The following is an 18,356-nucleotide window of genomic DNA, read 5'->3' as shown; positions in this document are numbered from 1 at the left end:
CTCTGGGGTCCTCTGAACGGACAGGGACCTCCTGACTAGCTAGAGAAAAACCTGAAGGCCATCCTGCCCTGCCCTCCGGCTCCCTATCACACTCAGCCTCCCCAGAGTATCACTTCCTGTGGGTGGGCCTCATTGTCTGTTTTCTCCCACAGCACTGTGGGTCGGGCTCTGGTTCTGCTGCCCTCCGTCTCCTGACACACACACACCTGGCAGACTGGCCTCCCTTGTTGCCATGGACACAGGGCACAGCAGTGGAGAGAGCTGTCCTGGGCCTCTGTCTCCCCAGACAACATACTAAACTTTCATTTGAAAATCAGTTGTAGCAAAGGGGGGCTATTATGCCATGTGAACTTGAACTCCCATCCCCACCATGCAGGTGCAAAGGATCCAGGTGGGGAACTGCACATTCCTCTGTCCATCCTGCATTCTCTGGTTCCAGTTTCTCGGGGCACCCTCTCCTGGGATGCTGTAACTGATGACTCGATGGGCTGTAAACAGATGATTTGTTGTTGTTCCCTATACACCCATCCATGTCCTCTGACTGCAGATGGGTTCTGAGAAGAGCCTCTGACTGGTCTTGGGAGTAGTAACAGAAAATTCTGGGTGTCACTCCCAGATGGAGAGCCTCACCACTTACCCACACCATAGTGTCACTGCTATGGGGTTAACTGTGGAGTTGCGGTGGTCTCCCCTTCCAGGTGTTTGAGAAGGAGCTCTCAAGTAAGGGAGTTGATTTCAGCACAGGAAACACCTTCAGTGACAAGATCATCTCAGATGAGTAATTGTTGGTGGCGTAGGCCCATACAGGTGCCAGCACATTACACGGGGCGGTGTGTGGTTCTATATGGTAGACATTTGTGCAGAAGGCACGGGTAAGGTTTGGCTCTAACACGTCTGTCTGATGACACTCTACTGTCAGAACTGGGAGAATCAATGCTTCCCTGGTCCCTTTTGAAATTCTTGTGAGTCAGCATAATACACACATTCCCAGACAAAGTGGGCCTTGTGTTCAGAGTTAGCCCCTCCAGTTCTTTGTGGCTTGGATATTAGGGAGGAAGCCAACCGCAGGCCGGGCAAGCCGCTGATTTGTACCTTGGAATTCTGATGTCAGGGTTGTGAGTGATATTTACTCTCACTAATGCACCTGCCAGTGTCACTCAGAGACTGGCTCTTTGCTTCTGGAAAAAGAGGCTTTGCACGTCTACCCAGTTGAAGACAGACCTCATTGAAGATGCCATGCAAATGGAAATATTCAATTGTCAGCATCAGCAAGACTGCGATGCCTGGTGGGGGCTGGGCTGCCATGAGAACAGCTGGAGCTGTGGGAGAGTGTGTGCTGGGGTTGCCTGCAGCCCTATGACCTTGACTAGAGGAGGAAGTGGCTTCCAGGGTGGGGACTGGGCAGGAACTGATCTTCCCGTAGGCTGGAGGGAATTGGCGGTTGAGAAAGATGAGCCAACAGTGTGGAGAGGGAAAAAGGACTAAAGATAGATGCCTGGGTGGTCCCCAACACTCCTGGCCAGTCGTATGCCCTGTCTGTGCTCTGGTGCTCTGATTGTCCTGCTGGCTTTTGGCTCCTGTGTTGGGGATCTCCGGGGCCTGGTACTGTCACTGGCTTCTCTTCTGACCTCCTTCTTCTGAGACATCAGCGTGGCCAGGCCTTTCAGTTCTCAGGGCTCTCGTGAGAGCTTTGGCTCTGTCACTGGTTGAAGAAGCCAGGACCAAGCAGGAGGTTTTCAAAGGAAAAGCAGTTCCAGAATCTAGAGGGCTTCAGCATTCATTCCCTGTACTCCTCCCTCCCCGCGTCGGAATCCCCTTTACCCAATCCCTGGATGTCTCAGATGTCTCCTCTGCCGCTACCTGTCACTTAGAGCATCCCCAGGGACGCAAAAGTCAGGGAACACAGTAAGTGGATTTACGACTGAACGAGGTGCAAAGCAAAAGGCACCTGCCAAGAAGCCTACAGTTTCTCATTCACCTACAAAAAGTTAAAAAAAATTCTTTTTTTTTTTTTTTTTACCCCATCACAGACAGGCCTCTGTAGCATAGTTTAATGAGCCAAACAGAACCAAACCAGAATGCCTTCCTTGCCTCTTCAAAAATGGTTATGACTCTTGGGTCAGAAGTCATACCCTGTTCTGGGTGTCCTGTCACCTTTACCCTGGTCTTCAACTTCTAGAATTTTTTAGACTGTTTGTACTGTCACCCTGAATCCATGTGAGTCCTTTCCATTTGCTTCCAGGTATCTGCTAGAAAAACTTCCCCCAACTGGTCAAAGACATTAAAGAGGTAAATGTGCATTGTTAGGGTAATTTGGAGTGTTGGCTAAAAAGAGGTGTTGGAGTGGCAGTGCCAGAGAGATGGGATGGACCCTCCTGTGCCCCAGGAAAGGACTTGGAAGCAGCATAGATTTGGAAAGACAGGCAGTGAACCAACAGACCTTTCAGAAATGCAGAAGCAAAGGGGACATTTGAATGGAGAAACCTAGCAGACGTCCAAGTTAAAGTGTTTCTCATTGAGTGGAGAAAACAAGCTGGAAGCATCTGCCATGGGGAGTGTCAGTGAGCTTTTACTTCTCAAGCAGAGAAGCAGCAGTGACAGTGATGGACTCAGAGAGTCCATGGCCCTTGGGGGGGGGGTGGTCCCTGGCTCAGCCACCCTAATGCCACATTAGAGATAGGGCATCTGAGTCCTCGAGAGCCGACGCATCTGAGAGGAGAGACCTTGTCGTCTGACTCCCAGCCCAGGGTACACCCTGAGCTCTGGGCTTATCATCCAGAACCTTTTCCTAGAATCCCCTTCCATGTGAAATGGAATTAGGGGCAATAAATGGGCAATTTACGCAAGTTTAAAGGGAACTGACTTGGATAAATGGGTTCCTAATTTGCAGAGTTGATGGTGACGCTGCTCATCAGAGCCAGTACAACCCTCCTTCAGAGTTCACTGCTTCTAAGCTGAGAAAGAATCGGAAGATGTGTGAATGGGAGCCTAATAATATCTAAAATGCACTTATCGATTATTCATCTCCTACTCCCTCAGCTTGATTTAGATTCTCTTTTCTTGCAAAAACAATGATTAGGTTCAACTGGCTTAATTGTGACTTTCAGCTTGCCTCATTTCTTCAGAGTGTCAAAGCTTTGGAGTTTTCTTGGACTCCGTTTTTTGGAGAAGAGCCACTCTTGGTGTTCTCTAGCTCTAACTTCCATCTTAAAGATGATTTTTAAAGTCACCACTTGGAGTCAATCTTTGCTTGAGATTTTTACTCCCTAAAATCCCATCTATCATGAAGACTATCCATTGGGCTTTGTGGTACCACTCCCCCCACACACACACCTATCTGGCTGTAGGAACCCCTCAGATCATTGCATTTCTACCCACGGTGAATATCCTCTTAAGAATCTTCAGCCAACAGGGAAGTGAAATATTCGTGGTAAATGACCTCACTGCTTCTGACAGCACTACCCTGTGCTGCTACCTTAGAGCTATCTTGATTGATTGCGACAGTGGCCAAAAAGTGCCACTCCCTACTTCAGTGGTTTCAAAGCCACGGACACAGTTCTTTTAACCTAGGCCTAGGGGACTTTGTAAAAAAAGCGGGGGGGGGGGGGGGCACACCACAACAAAGTAAATTTCATATGTATTTATCTTTGATGTGTACTGTTTGAGATCCTTTGACTCAAAGACCTGCTCTTCTTGACCACAGCGCATGGACCCTTAAGCTTAGAATAGGGTTTGTCGATCTCAGCACTGTTCACATTTTGGACTGGGTGATTCTTCATTGTAGGAGGCTGTCCTGTACACTGTACAATGTTGAGCAGCATCCCTGGGCTCTACCCACGAGATGCCGGTGGTACCCTCCCCTCTTACCCAGTCATGATAATCAGAAATGTCTCCAGACACAGCCATATGCCCTTGGAGGGAAGGAGTACAAAACCATCCCTGATTGAGAACCACTTAACTTAGAGCATATGGAGTGTGCATAAATGAAATTAGGCATATCCAGAATTCCCCCTGGAAATGTATACCTTGCTGGGATTTTTATTTTTTTGCTTGCTTATTTGTTTTCATCTGTTTCTTGTCTTCTTGGCCCTAAAAGTTATCCCGCGTAATTTTTTTCTCCGTTTTCATGGATTAACCAAATACTTTCAGATGTGTCACTCGTGCAGAGTTGCAGAAAGTGGGTAAAGATATTTCAAAGCAAAGAGACCTAGTGATGTTATAGGTGATAACAGATTTCTGGGGAGCACTTGTCCTCCTCAGTGGACTGCTTTGGATGGCATCCATATGCCCTTGATTTGTTACTACCAAAGGTGGTTCTTCACCTTTCCTACACAACAGATTCCTCTGGTGAATTTTTGTAAAACTCAGTGTCGTCTGGGGTGGGGCCTGACATTTGTTTTTTTGAAGTTCCAGGGGGATTCCACTGTACATCAAGAGGTTTATGCACTGCAGTGCCTGGCCGGCTCACTTGGTAAAGCATGCAACTCTTGATCTCAGGGTCACGAGTTCAAGCCCCACATTGGACCTAGTGCTTACTTAAAAATAAATAATTTTTTATAAAAGTGCTAACTTTCTTTTTAAAAAAAAGGCCTATGCCCTGGAATCAGCAGCAGCAACAGCCTTAGCTGTTGGATAAGCCATGCATTTGTTTGTTTAACAGCGATTTATTTAGCACCCCTGTTCCAGGCACTGTTCCAGGTGCTGGGAATACAGGGAGCAGAGGAGGTTCCTGTAGCAGGGCTCACTTTCTAGTGGAGAATACGAGAGAATATGAGCACTTGGGTGTGTGCACTTGTTTGAATGAGCGTCATGTCCTTATATCCCATGATTTATGTCCACATGTGTGTCATCTACTGTTTGGTGGTTTCTTTATGCTTCTTGAATCTTTTTTATTCAGTTATATAAAGACCTGTCAACATCCTGTAAAACATTTCAGGTATGGAAGTGTAGAAATAAACCCATTAGACCTATGGACAATTAAATGATTTCTAGGAGAATCATTGATTATAATTCTCAGGCTTCCCGTATGGGATTTCGGTATCATTTGGTTAAATCGGTCAGTTCAGCCATGCTAGGGGTGGTACTCACATGTTGTAGCCCTCTATGGCCATGAGGACTGAACCAGGAGCTTCCAACTCACCTTTGTATTCTTAGTTTGTTAAAATAGATGGTCTCTGGCATCACTTCCCTATGACCCCAGGTCCCAGAGGAAGGAGAGTAAATGCAGACAGGAAGCTACCCTAGGGATCCACAAGATCCCTAAGCCAGGCTGGATGCATTGCTCAAAGTGAACCCTGCACATGCCCAGAATGACCGGTCATGGCTTTCCAGAGACAGTAGGGTATTCTCCTAGCCTTATGAAGAGTGTCAGCTTCCTCCAGGGGCATTGGAACAAATACAGCATTTGGTAGGTGCCCCTCGGAGTCCATAGTTCTGGCAGCCATGAACCAGAAAGGGAAAAGGAAGGCAGAGGGCTTTAGAGGCAGAGCCAGAACTATATGGAATGAGGTGAAGTCCCCTCCCAAGTCTGCAGCCACCGCCCACCATTTTAAAAGAAATGTGCTCCATCCCAGCAAAATTAAAGTTACATGTTAATTGGCAGCTTACCCACGACTTGACCCCAAGAATTCTCATTCCTTGACCAGTTCTTTTCCCATCACACTCACAGAGAAAAGATCTCTTCCCACCCCACCATACCCCCATCTCGGTGCCCCAAAGAAACCCGTCTCTGCATTTTGGGAAAATGAAGTGCAGTATATATAGTTTTGTTTTTTGTTTTGTTATTTTGTTTATTCATGAGACACACAGAGAGAGAGAGAGAGGCAGAGACACAGGCAGAGGGAGAAGCAGGCTCTATGCAGGGAGCCTGATGTGGGACTCGATCCCCGGTCTCCAGGATCATACCCTGGGCCAAAAGCAGGCGCCAAACCGCTGAGCTACCCAGGGATCCCCTATATAGTTTTTAATCCAAGAAGCTGAACCATTGGTTCTAGAAACTTTGCTACCTATTTCTCTCACTGTAGCATAATGTAATTGTGTATGTACCTTCACGAGAAAAGGATTTGAAAGCATCTTTGAGATGTGTGACCATTTTTTCAGTGCTGTACCACAGAAAAGAGGCAATGTGATAAGACAACCGCATTAAAGATGAAAATTGAAATGGGATGCTGGGAACTGGTCCAGAGGAGAAGTAACATTTGTTACTGAAGCATGAGCAGAGGAGGAATTTTTTTTAATCCAGGTTTGAGACTGGCTCCGTTTTAAGGATGGTCATCACTTTACTAAGCATCCATGATGGCAGCCTTGATGTTATACTGAATTAAGCCAAGGTAAATGATTTGGGGTTTCTGTATGAGGATGCTGAATCAGGTATTTTTGGAAGACTCTCCTTTTCAGAAATAGAGGGGATGTTCCTTTATTCTCCTGTACCCCTCAGCTCAGTTCCCCAGAGAGGCAACATGAAGGATACTCCTGCCAAGTGGATCTTCATTCCTAAAAAGAGTTCTTGCCCAAAATATCTTCTTCTTGTGCTGATAAAGTGGATTGAACCATTTTGGGGAAGAAAACCTCTTTTTTAAGCCCAGGGAAAATCCTGTGCCGTCAACCCACTGCTCACTTTCCCCTGCATCTAGTTCTGGACCTTTTATCCTTCAGCATCAGCCGTGCTTCCAGAGCAGAAACATCCCCTAGCTCCTAAACAGTTGCCTAGTTGCCTAAAACCTCTCTAGCCAAAAAACTCCTAAGACCCCATGACCTCAAGGCCCGTGTCCTTGATCAAAAGCGTACTGTTCAAAAATTTGCATCAGAAAGCCTCTCTCATACCTAGAGATGTATGCCACCACTGGTCTCTCCTGACCACAGAGAATGTAATCTTTCAGGGAAACCCACAAAAAATAACACGTTACCTAAGGTAGCAAATGGGGGTGGGCCCAGAGAGAGAGGTTGAGGAAGTAAGAGCTGTGAGCAGCCTGAGGAGGGAGTGGATGGGCCATGCTTCATCCTCTTAGGGAGGGGGACACAGGGAAGGAGGAGGGGATTGCCATGCCAAGACTGAGTCCTCAGGGACTCAGGATTTATAGGGAGCAGCAGTGTACTGGGCACAGGTTACAGATGTTTTATTTTTGCTCTCCCCGTAGTCTACAGCCTAAAGGACAGAGACTGTCAGTACTAACATTGTGGCATGTTTTTATGCATAAAAAAGCCACCACAGGAAAACTTCAGATAATGTATGTGAATATGAAAGGTTGCCAAGGTGTGTTATCTAGTGAAAAATTGAAGAAAAGTATTTTTCATATAAACCCCTTTTTAAAGAATGGGTACAGGTGCGTAAGTATAAATACCTACCATTGGTGAGCATACCTAAATGTCTGTATCTGTATAGACAACTTTAGACAATTTCTGGGTGTCTGTACAAGAACATGTGAATCTGGGGGGCACCTGGGTGGCTCAGCGGTTGAGCGTCTGCCTTTGGCTTGGGGTGTGATCCCAGGGTCCTGGGATCGAGTCCCGTATTGGGCTCCCCACAGGGAGCCTGTTTCTCCCTCTGCCTGTGTCTCTGCCCCCCTTTGTGTGTCTCATGAATTAAAGAAAGAGGAAGGGAGGGAGGGAGGGAGGGAGGGAGGGAGGGAGGGAGGGAGGAAGGAAGGAAGGAAGGAAGGAAGGAAGGAAGGAAGGAAGGAAGGAAGGAAGGGAGGAAGGAAGGAAGGAAGGGAGGAAGGAAATGTGAATCTGAGAATGGGTCTTTGGGGAAGACATTTAATTCTCAAATTATATCTACCAGATATATATTTTTTCTTACAGTGAGCACACACTGTCTTCATAATATTTTGTTTAAAGAGGGAAGAAAACTTAGTAATAGGTAGATGCAGAAGCATGGGAGCATCTCTTTGGAGAGATCGCAGATTGTTGGCTCTGAAGCACACACAGGATGTCGAGGTGTGATGAATAGGAAGTCATGGCAGATATTTAGGAGCAGGTCCGAGAGACCTTTTTTCCATAGAAACGTGGCTGATCAAACCTTCCCTCAGGCTGCCTAGTGTGCCCCAACCCACCTGGAGTCAAAGTGGGGCCTTCCAGTGTTGATCTGTACAGTTCTAGGAGGTCTGTGCTGAACCAACCTACTGGATGAAGAAAGTTCTGGTTGATGACTCCCATTCTCATTTACCTGTAAATCTGAGTATGGAACCCAGATAATGTGACACCAACGCATGAGACTGAAAAAGAAGCTGCTCAAGAGGGAAATCTTTGCACCTTGGGGGTAGGCAAAGATTTCTTAGTTAGGGACAAACAAAACTGAGTCTTAAAAGAAATTCATAAATTGGACTTCATAAAAATGTAACGCTCTGCTTATTAAAAGCTGCTGTTAAGAAACTGAATAGATAAGCCACGGATTGAGGAAAAGAATATCTCTCACGAAGGACTTCTATCCAGAATGTTTAAGGAACTTTACAACTTGACAGTTGGGTTAAACAACCCAGCTGAGCAGTGGGCATAGACGTGAACAGAATTTTCACCAAAGAAGATACACTACGGGCCACTTAGCTCATGAAGAGATGCTCAACATCATCTGTCATTAGGGAGATAAACATTAAAACCACAGTGAAAGACCACCACACAGCCAGGAGAATGGGTAAAATTTTACAAGCTTGACAGTTTCAAGTATTGACAAAAGTGTGAAACAACTGGAATTCTCAGACATAGTCCGGCCTCTTGGGAGGAGAGTTCATCAGTCCCCTGTAGAGTTAGACATGCTCTTCCCAGCAGCTACCCAAGGGAAGGGAAAACACGTTCACAAAAGACAGATGCAGAAGCTCATAGGGGCTGCTTCTAGATGATCCCACTCTGGGATCTTCCATCTACAGGTGCACAGATAAAGTGTAGTTCTGTCCACACAGCAGGATACTGCTCAATAATGGAAGGAATAAGAAATCCACTGTGGTACTACATCAGGGAGAGAGAGAGAGAGAGAATGCAAACCAGGACTTGCCCAGGACAAGGGTGGGGGTCTGGCTGCGAATGGGCACAAGGAAACCTTGGGGTGATGGAAATCTGTATCTTGTGCTCTCTGTCTTCATCCTGGTGGTGGTGCCCCTGGTATACAATTCATCAGACTGGACACCGAGGAGGGCACGCACTGTGTCCCCTGGGGAAAGGGTCGCATGACCGTGATGCCAGTGTGCACACGATGAACGTAGAATGCATTTTCTCAAACCATTGCACTTTGCCTGTTTGCTAATTCCAACTGCTGAGATGTCAGGAGGAGGACATCCCCCATGCCTTGCACTCTCTTGCCTTCTGCCTTATAGGGCTATGTGTTTGCGCTCTTACCACACAGGAACTGGTCCATTCGGGATGCAAGGTAGGGCACTGTAGAAATGATCACGAATAAGATCATGACAGGACTGGGTGTGGCTCCTTCCCTAAATGCCCAGAGACCAGCAGGAGGGCCAAGGTGGCATGGGAGTCTTTGTCTGCAAAGGCCTCCACGTGGCACGTCTGATTGGGCAGAAGGATGGATTGGGAGACTTCTCCTAAACTTGTCCTGTGTTCACGTTGATGTGTTGATTTGGCCCAGCTGGGATGGGGGTGGCAGTCGGGGTGACGTTTTGTGGGTCCGAAGCACTTTCCAAGTTACCCCTTAGGTTCTGTGAAATCCATGTGGGTGTTGATGGTACTTTTTTCCTTCAAAAGCTGTCTTTCTTTTCTTTTCTCATTTCATTCCTTATGTCTATCCGTGGCCCTTTGCACCTTCCTCCCATGGTCCCATGTGTTTTTGAAGAATAAAGAACCACTTTAATTTTCTGGGAAAATAAATGGGAAAAGATTCCTGATTTCTTTCCTCTGGATTTCGCCTTGTTCTGTCCCCATCGAACCTCCTGGTCATTGAGGAAAAATCTGGGTCAGAGTCCCCTGGGGAGGCAGGGGCCACCCAGCCAGGCCAGCCCTGGGTGGCCAGCAACACTTGTGTTCTCGAAGATGGTAAGGAACCTTCACTCAGCCAAGAGACAGGTGTGTTTTCTCACTCAGCCCTAAGAGAGGAGGGGGTCTTTTCCAAGAAAAAAAAAAAAAAAGGAGCAGGCGACTGCCTCAGTCCCTCCACTGCATCTTCCAGAAGCTCTGAGCCCTGCCTCTTGGCAACAGGCCGTGTGGGGAGGGCACAGGGCAGCAGGAACTCTCAGAGCTGTGAGTGGGACCTTGAAGTCTTTCAGTTCAACTAATATATATATATATATATTTTACTACCAGTGGGGAGCAATGACTGTTTTAGGAATTTCACCCCAGGAGTTGCCAAATAAGTTAATTTACCTGTTTCTCATACAATATTTCTCATACAAAATAAACCTTCACTCCATTACAGAGCATAAGTAACAGGCCTCCTGCAGGCAAAATCGAAAAAGGCCTACAGAATAAAGCTTCTTTCCTCCACCACCACCACCACCACCACCACCACCACCACCTCCTCCTCCCTTTTTTTGAGACATTGTCTTCTGGAACCAGCGTCATCCGTATTATTAATCGCTTGTGGGGCTTTATACTGCATCACATTACTCCCTTGGAATTAAACTGCACATATAAAGTATGAAAAATGTACTTTTTTAAACAGTAAAAAAGTCATTTCCTAGCATAATACCCAAAATAAAGTGCCGTGGAGCCATTAGTAGTAAATTGAATTTTTTGGTGTGTAATTTGTACAAAAACTGACAAGTGCGAGCGCTCCTGTCCCCCATGCCCCCCCCCCCCCATCATTCGTCATTGGGTTTAGCGGACACAGAGGTGGTAATCTGCAAGGGCAAGCATTTTGATGTCGACTTCAATTGCACACTTCATTTATTTGGACAGGGCACAGGCAGCAGCTTCTGTCACGAGGCCTCACCGCACTATTAGCGCATTTCGCCCCAGGGCAGCTGGGACGCTGCGCTGGGGCAGATGTTCTTTTCAGCCTATTCAGTGACCATTCTTGGGGGTTGTTTACTGTTGCCATGGCAACTTTCATTTCCATAGCAGCAGCGCTGCTGTTTCTCACAGGAAAATGAATTTAGTTATAAAAGGATAATATTTTTCTCTGTCTCTGTATAACCTGCCATCTGTCAACTGGTGGATCAGTAAGGATTCAGAAACCTATTAAGAATTACAGCAACGAAGTGATGGGAATTTTTTTTGGGGGGGGGGCATATTAAAAGCGGTAATAGATGCGGAAGCAGACATTGTGCCCCCAACATCGGGACTTTAATTTTTTTCTTTAGATTTTCAAGTACGTTTTCTTTAATGCCTTCACCACCTCTACCGCCACCGTGTGCGGGCACACACAGTCTCGTAAAACACAATTCACATTCTGCTGACAGATGGAAGTGACCCGAAGTCTTGTTTGTATCACACTAGATGCGGGTATATTTAGGGCTGTCTCTTCTTGGAGCTCTGAGCTTCCCCCGTCCATCAAAGATTCCTATAGCTGAACTTCGCATCGTCACCCCACTGCCTTACTCCGCCGTGCCAGGGTAGCAAGCTGCGGGGGGGGGGGGGGGGGGCACAGATCACCAACTTAACAGGAACATACAGTGCGATCTGTGAAAATCGCAAAACGAGGAGGGACCGTGCTTTGTCTGAAAAACTTACAACCTGCCCCTTAAATCTCATTCTAGAATGCCTTCCTCTCAAATCCAAACTGGAAGAAAGTCACCTTTGGGATAGCTCATCTAGTTCCTGGATGTTTTTTTTTTTTTTTCTCTGTTGCTTTCATAAACTAACTTGCAGGGGGAAGAACACACACACGCACCAGCCCCGTTGTAAATAATGTTATTTATTGGTTGATTTTTCCAGATCCTGACATTGATGCTGCCAGTGCCATGATGCTTTTGAATACTCCCCCTGAGATACAAGCAGGTTGTGAGTAGATATTTCTATAGCCTACAGCACCATAGTTTGTGAACTTAACCTTCTCATTTATATACCAGGCCATAGGAACAACTAATGCTCAACTAGAACTTCCCTCGTAGAATCACTTCAGAACTACCTCAGTGCATGATTACATGCATATGCGAACAAACGTGCAGCCATGCATATGTATGAATGAATGCATAGGTGTGTTTCTGAGATGACAGAGTTTTCATATGATCTCAGAGCTCAAGACTTGGGGGAAGGGAAGCAGACCCATAATGAGTCCCCATGGAGAGAACTTCCTTTCTCCCACAGGAGTAGTTCCTGGGAGTTTGTGGTTTCTGCTAGAAGAGGCTATGTCGGGCCAGTTTCACAGTTATGGAACTGAGCAGTGCCCATTTCTAGAAATTTCTTTCCCTTTTGGGACCTCATCAACAGCAGGCTACCATTTTATAGCTAGAGAGGAGAGGTAGCAAGGTAGGTGTAAGGAGCTTGGGGTGGCCTTGAAATGGACCATCACTTGGATGAGTATCATTCCCACCAGCCTTCCAAGCTGTCATAAAGAAGAGGAGGCCGAATTTAGCTAGCAGGGCTCCTGTCTTCACCTTCTGAGCAACATCAAGCTTGAGACAGCGCTTTTCCTTCCTTGAACTTCTCTTCTATCCACTGCCCCGTGTTTTTTCCCGCCTCTGGAGCTAGACTACCATGGTTTTAGAAAGGTCTCCATCCCGAGTGATGATCTTAAATGGAGGGATCTGTCCCCTCCTCCTCCTGACTTGAATCTAGTTCCTCTGCTCGCACTTCACCCCCAGCCAGAACCCTGTTGAGCAGATGGCCAACTCACTTGCCAGGGTCTGCTCAGGACATGGCTGCATGGTAGCCTCCCGTGGATGGAACATACCGGTTGGAGATGATAGCATAACACAGCAGAGCCCACGACACTCAGGGACTGGTGCCTGCTGGCTCATCCTTAGGGCTGGGCCTTCAGCTTGTTTGGGGCTCTGGCTGCCTGAGGGCTGCAGGCCTCCTTAGAGAAATGCCCCAAATTGGAGAACATCCATTCTTGGGTGCTTTTGTCAGTAGCAGACTGATACGCAGTTCCAGACCATCCTTCATAGCCCTCCTTGGGTCACAGCCTTCCCCAGAGCTTTAGGAAATTTGACTCTATCCTATCTTTTTCCTTCCTTTAGAAGATTCAGGAGATGTGGCCACACATTCTCAGGGGAGACTCATCCCTCTGGGGCTGCCATTACCTGTTCTGAAAGGTGCAGAGTTCCCATTCTTTCTTTGCTCCACTCGGATTGCCAGCAGTTGAAGTGTTAGGCTGCCCACACCTCCGAAAAGCAAATGCCACTGCTTTTTGCCACTTGTGTATCTAGTACAGTCCAGTAACTAGTAATGTGGTTTTTCAAAGATATTTGAAGTTACAGAGAAATTGAAACAAAACAAAACAAAAAAACGCCATTCTCAGATAACATTGCAGGAAGAGTACAGACCGGGTTGTAACCAAGTTACAGTCTGAAATGGTTTCCAGAATCAGATTGCATAACTTATCCTGGGGAAACATACTTGTTTCATCGGAGCTGTGCAAGATTCTCTAGCATCTTCCTTAGCCCCCAGCCACTGTACATGGTGATCGTTGGCCTAAAGACATGATTTTGATGAACCAAAATAATGGAATTAAGAGGGACACGGGCAGGGGGATTGGTCATTAAGGAATTCCCAGCAGCTTCCATGCAAGTCCATTATCCCAAGGTTCTTGAGCACAGGTAGAAAAGAAACAGGATTGATCGTGATTCGCTGACAAGTGAATGGCTTTTAATGTTCTCGTGGTTAAGTGAGCTTCTCCCCACTCTCTCACCACAACAACCCAACTATAAATAATGACTTTTTTCGGGGATCCCCGGGTGGCTCAGCAGTTTAGCGCCTGCCTTGGGCCCAGGGCACAATCCTGGAGTCCCGGGATCAAGTCCCACGTCGGGCTCCCAGCATGGAGCCTGCTTCTCCGTCCTCCTGTGTCTCTGCCTCTCTCTCTCTCTCTCTGTCTATGTCTATCATAAATAAATATAAATAAATAAATAAATAAATAAATAAATAAATCTTTAAAAAAAATAATTACTTTTTTCAAGGTATCCAGAGTCTTGCGTGGAAATACTGAATTTGAGTTTCAAAAGCTCGATGTTCATGTGTTGAAGCCATAGGATCATTTTTAGGCTTTTCTTCCTCCCTCGCTCTTAACCACTGTGAGAAATCCAGCTTCAGCCTTCCTGAAGGGGGGCTCCAAGGTCCTTCCACGAAGGAAAGAACCAGGAGGCCCACAAAAGTCATGGAAGGAGAGGCCCACTGACAGGTGCAGCCAAGAAATCCGTGTGTAAAGACTCGGGAGAGGGGTAGGAGCAGCATCTTTGTATTCACCTTCCCATCGACCTCACCCCAGTGTTGAGTAAAAGCCCCTACTGGTCAAGTGAGAGCTTGGTCAACAGCCCAGAGTAAAGCTCCCGAGGGTGGGGGAACAGGACTGTAGGAAGGACGTGAACCTGCCATGAGTGTCCTCTGCGTGCACTTGGGAAGCCAGTCAGCCTCCTGTAAGCCCGTGGGAGGTGTGTGTCTCCACCCATGGCCTTGGTCTTCTCTCAGCATTTCTTGGCTTCTCTTCCCCTCCCTCCTGTTTTCATTTTACTTGGGTCATGTTTTTTTTTTTTTTTTTTTTTTTCCCTGAGATTCAATGAGTGCCTTTTGCAGCTGCCATCCCCCTGCCTCACCAGCTTTGCCCAAGGCCTGGAAAAAGCAGGAGGTGATTCCTCCCTGACAAGATTCAGAGGCACCAGCACCCAGCCATGGCGCTGGAGGACGGGCGGCCTGGCCCGTGGTGTTGGTGTGCGTGTGTCCCCGGGTGGACGTGTGAGCGCAGCGGGTTCAGGCGGCCCCGTGTCTGCACCGAGGCTGCTGTGCTCTGCTCCCCAGGCCGGGTGGTGGCTGAGTGCTGTTTACAGAGCCTCCCCGGGCGTGCTGCTATTTATAGCCTCTTGTTTTCCCCTCCTGGGCTGTGCGGTGCCCTGTTTGAACAGAGGCCACCAGCCTTGTCTGTCCGCCGCGGTCACTTCCAGCACTAAGAAGCTGGCCCTGGGTGGCTTGAAAGCCTTTTCCTTTGCCATCGACCTTCGTGGCCACTCCACTTAAGGTCACCAGACGGCAGCCACTTCGATTGTTTCCTGTCATCCTCCCTGGGCCCAGCATCTGCAAAGCCAGCTCGGGGCTGGCAGACCGGCCACCGGCCAGGCCAAGCTGAGTAGATCATACAAAGGAAACTTCTCAAGAAGCTGGTGAGAATCCCAGTCGGCCGAGCCCCTTTATCTTTGAGGAGGGGCCCCACATTGCCCCGAGGGAGCTCAGCACCCCCCCACCCCATGTTTTGCTTGGGTCCCCTGTGGGCTCCCTCTGCCTCTCCTGATGACCTGATGCTTCCTTTTCGATGAAGCAGCTGTGTGCATCTCCTCCAAACCAAAGGCTTCAGTGTTTTGTCCCCATTCCCAGCAGCACCAGTGATGAGGTTATCTTTTCCAGACTTTGCCATCTTGCAGCACGGGGATCATCCTACAAGGTGCGCCATTACATCTTACATGCGCTCTAGGACACTACTTCCAGAAAAATCCGCACGGGACATTGCTGCCTCGTTATCTCTTGAACTTTGGATTCTGCTCCTAGTCAGATCCATCCACCTCTTCCCTCCCTCTCCCCATAAAAGTGGCTACAGAGACTAATTCCAGCTTCTAGAGTCTACTTAAGTACCTGCTTTGCAGTTCCCCTTTGACAAGCCCTGTGAGTCATCTTTAACCCCAATGGAGGGATTGTTATGAAGTCAGATCACCATTACTCATCTTCAAAGGCTTATATAATCCCTAGTTGGAATGTTCCCAGAGAGGAACACTGGATAATAAACAAAACAACAAAATGGGACAAGCCGAGGGGAGGGACCGAGGCGACGTTCCGCACCCTGCCTGGAAGAGGGAGATGTATCCAACACACCAGGCACCGGAGAAGGATGCCAACCGGGACACAGGCTCCCCCATTCCAGCCCCCTCCCCAGCATCCTTCCAAAGTAAGCAGGTGGAAAGGCCGACTTCGGGAAAGGGAAGGATTATCGGAATCACTTGCTGCTCAGCTTATGGCCTCTGGTAGCGTTAGCCAGGGCTGCCCTCCAAAGGCAGCAGTAGGAGCTCAGAGGTTAATTTTAGAAGCTGTGAAAATCAAGGAAGCTGAGCATCAGGAGGGAAGCTAGGGAAGCTGGGATGGGGAAGTGCTGAGGGTGGCAAAGCCTAGAGGGAAGTTTGTCTTGTGCCATAGACATTTTTTTTTTTAGATTCTCAAGGTGATGACATTGAGATCCCAGTGAGCAATGCTGCTTGGTTCATGTGTGTATTACTTTCTTCCTGGTTAAAAATAAGGACGTTTAGTGTCACTCTCTAACGTAAGAGAAAGCAGTTGAGCAGCAAGAACTGGGAGCTCTGGGGCTCCTGTCCTTGGCACCTCATCCCAGCAACTAGAGAATCTCAGACGTGTGTCTTCCTGCATGTAAAAGCTGAATATTGAACTCATGTAACAGAACGGAATGGTGCTGGGGGCCTGTGCCTTTGCAGTGAGAGCCACAAACATGTCTAGTTTCTCACTATATCCCTTCACAGCTGGAGCCGAGGTACCCATTTCAGTGCATTGGGTGGGCTGGGCTGGTTGGAAAGTGCTTGGGCTTTAGGTGTTTTACCCCAAGGGTAATACAGAGTAAAAGGAAGGGAAAGACAGACGTGCTGACGGGCAGAGGGCTGAGGAATGCATACATGCTCCTTCACAGTCCCCTGAATCCAAGACTGTTAAATATGGACCTCAATGCCTTTCACAGACATTTTAGACTGGCTGTGATTCATTTTCCAGAAGCCTCGTTCCTGACGCTTGGGGATGGAGACAGGAAGGAGAAAAGATGGGAGGATAGTTAAGTGTCACAGCTGGCTCCTGGCAGCCCGTGAGCAAATACGAACGCGTCGCCATCCCAACATGAAGAGCGTTGCCAGTGATAAGGACTGAGAAGTGGCAGGGTTGGCAGGAGGAGCACTCAGTTGCAGCTCATTTGAGAGCAAACTCCAGGAGTCAGGAGAAGAGCCGAGTTTACAATGCCAGAAGTCTTGGAAGGTTCAGGAAATAGCACAGGGAAAGCCTTTTAATGCTTCGGGATAGCTCTGTCCATGAGATTCTCTTTGAAGTGACTACACTTCATTCATCAGGAAGATGTTTTTGTGAGTGAATGCAGAGAACTACAAAAAGCATTAAAAGGCTGGAAGAATTTCCCCCGTGTCTTGACCCCTCACCCATAGGTCCTGTTCCTTAGAGATAATTAGCAGGAAGACGCTAGAGAGATGGGATGGGATGGTGGAGGGATGAACAAGATGATGATAATGAGCTTCTTTAAGGGACCAGCCACTGAGCTAAACAGTTTATATCAGTCTTATTTAATACTCAAAACAATCCTATGAGCTATGTTTATACTGAGTTTACAGGTGAGGAAACTGAGGCACAGGCAGGTGAAGGCACTTGCCCAGAGCTGCAGGGCTAGTGGTGGGACAAGACCAAGACAGGGACAGAAGCCGTGCTGCCCTAGGCTTGTACCCTTAACCACTGCGGAACACTTGCTCCCTGGAGGCTTCAATGAGGTGAGGCCCACCAAAGGACCCTGGTCTCTAGTCCGTGCTCACTGGGGACTGGCTTCCCTCCTTTGCTCTCCATCCTGTTGGACATGCCCCTGGGGCTTACCGTTTCTGGGCACTTGGGCAGAGGACTCCGAGCTGGGGCAGTGTCCTTGGGGTTGCTTTGTCCTCTGGCTGGCAGATGACTCACTGGCCGTGCCAGAGTCCGGAGAACCTGTGCTCTGTGACTCCCTATCTGCCGTCTTCACTTTCCAAGGCACCCCAGTCTCTGTCCCAGGATTTTAGGGGTTTCAGGCATTTTTCTCACAGGGGCGACTCTGACATGTTTCACACGATGGGGACAGAATCGCCATCGAGAGTAGTCCCTGCTCCTCCAGCACGCACTGTGGCCAGAAGATGGCCAAGTTCTTCCAGCCTGGTTCTAATTCTCAAGGACTCGTCTCCTTCTAATGGGCTCTCAGCTCACCTGGAATGTAGAAAGCCTGGGCTGCCTCAGGATGCTCTGAGGATGATGGTGGTGGTGGTGATGTTGCTGCTGCTTACATGACTAAGATGTATTTTCTTTATTAATTCAGTGAAATCTCCACCATGTGAGATAAACCCCATTTCTGTCCCCATCCTCTTACTGGAGTGGCTCGCTCAGGGGACACAGGCAGGAAATGACAGAGATGGGACGCAGACTCAGGTCCTCCCAACACCAGCATCTGGCTCTCAGCCACTACATGCCAGACAAGTTCCCTGCTCGGAACCCTTTAATGGTTTCCCCAGTACCCATGGGGTGGAGCCCAA

At 47.9% G+C, this 18,356-nt stretch overlaps 1 protein-coding gene across 13 annotated transcripts in view; it reads left to right on the top strand.

Moving 5' to 3' along the window:
• Positions 1–18,356, top strand: part of FOXN3 (forkhead box N3) — a 393,365-nt gene that overhangs the window by 351,171 nt on the left and 23,838 nt on the right. For 7 of the 13 annotated variants that reach the window (XM_072839645.1, XM_072839637.1, XM_072839638.1 and 4 more), the window contains one exon: positions 11,818–11,883. The exons of 3 other annotated variants lie outside the window; for them this stretch is intronic. In XM_072839645.1, coding sequence (XP_072695746.1) covers positions 11,818–11,883 — 66 coding nt within the window. The remainder of the gene's footprint in view (positions 1–11,817; positions 11,884–18,356) is intronic. 3 more of the 13 variants (XM_072839646.1, XM_072839643.1, XM_072839647.1) reach the window with 1 other exon arrangement.

The sequence above is a fragment of the Canis lupus genome, chromosome 9 (assembly GCF_048164855.1).
Source record: "Canis lupus baileyi chromosome 9, mCanLup2.hap1, whole genome shotgun sequence".
In the NCBI taxonomy this organism is placed as follows: domain Eukaryota; kingdom Metazoa; phylum Chordata; class Mammalia; order Carnivora; family Canidae; genus Canis; species Canis lupus.
This window is presented reverse-complemented; position numbering and strand designations above follow the sequence as displayed.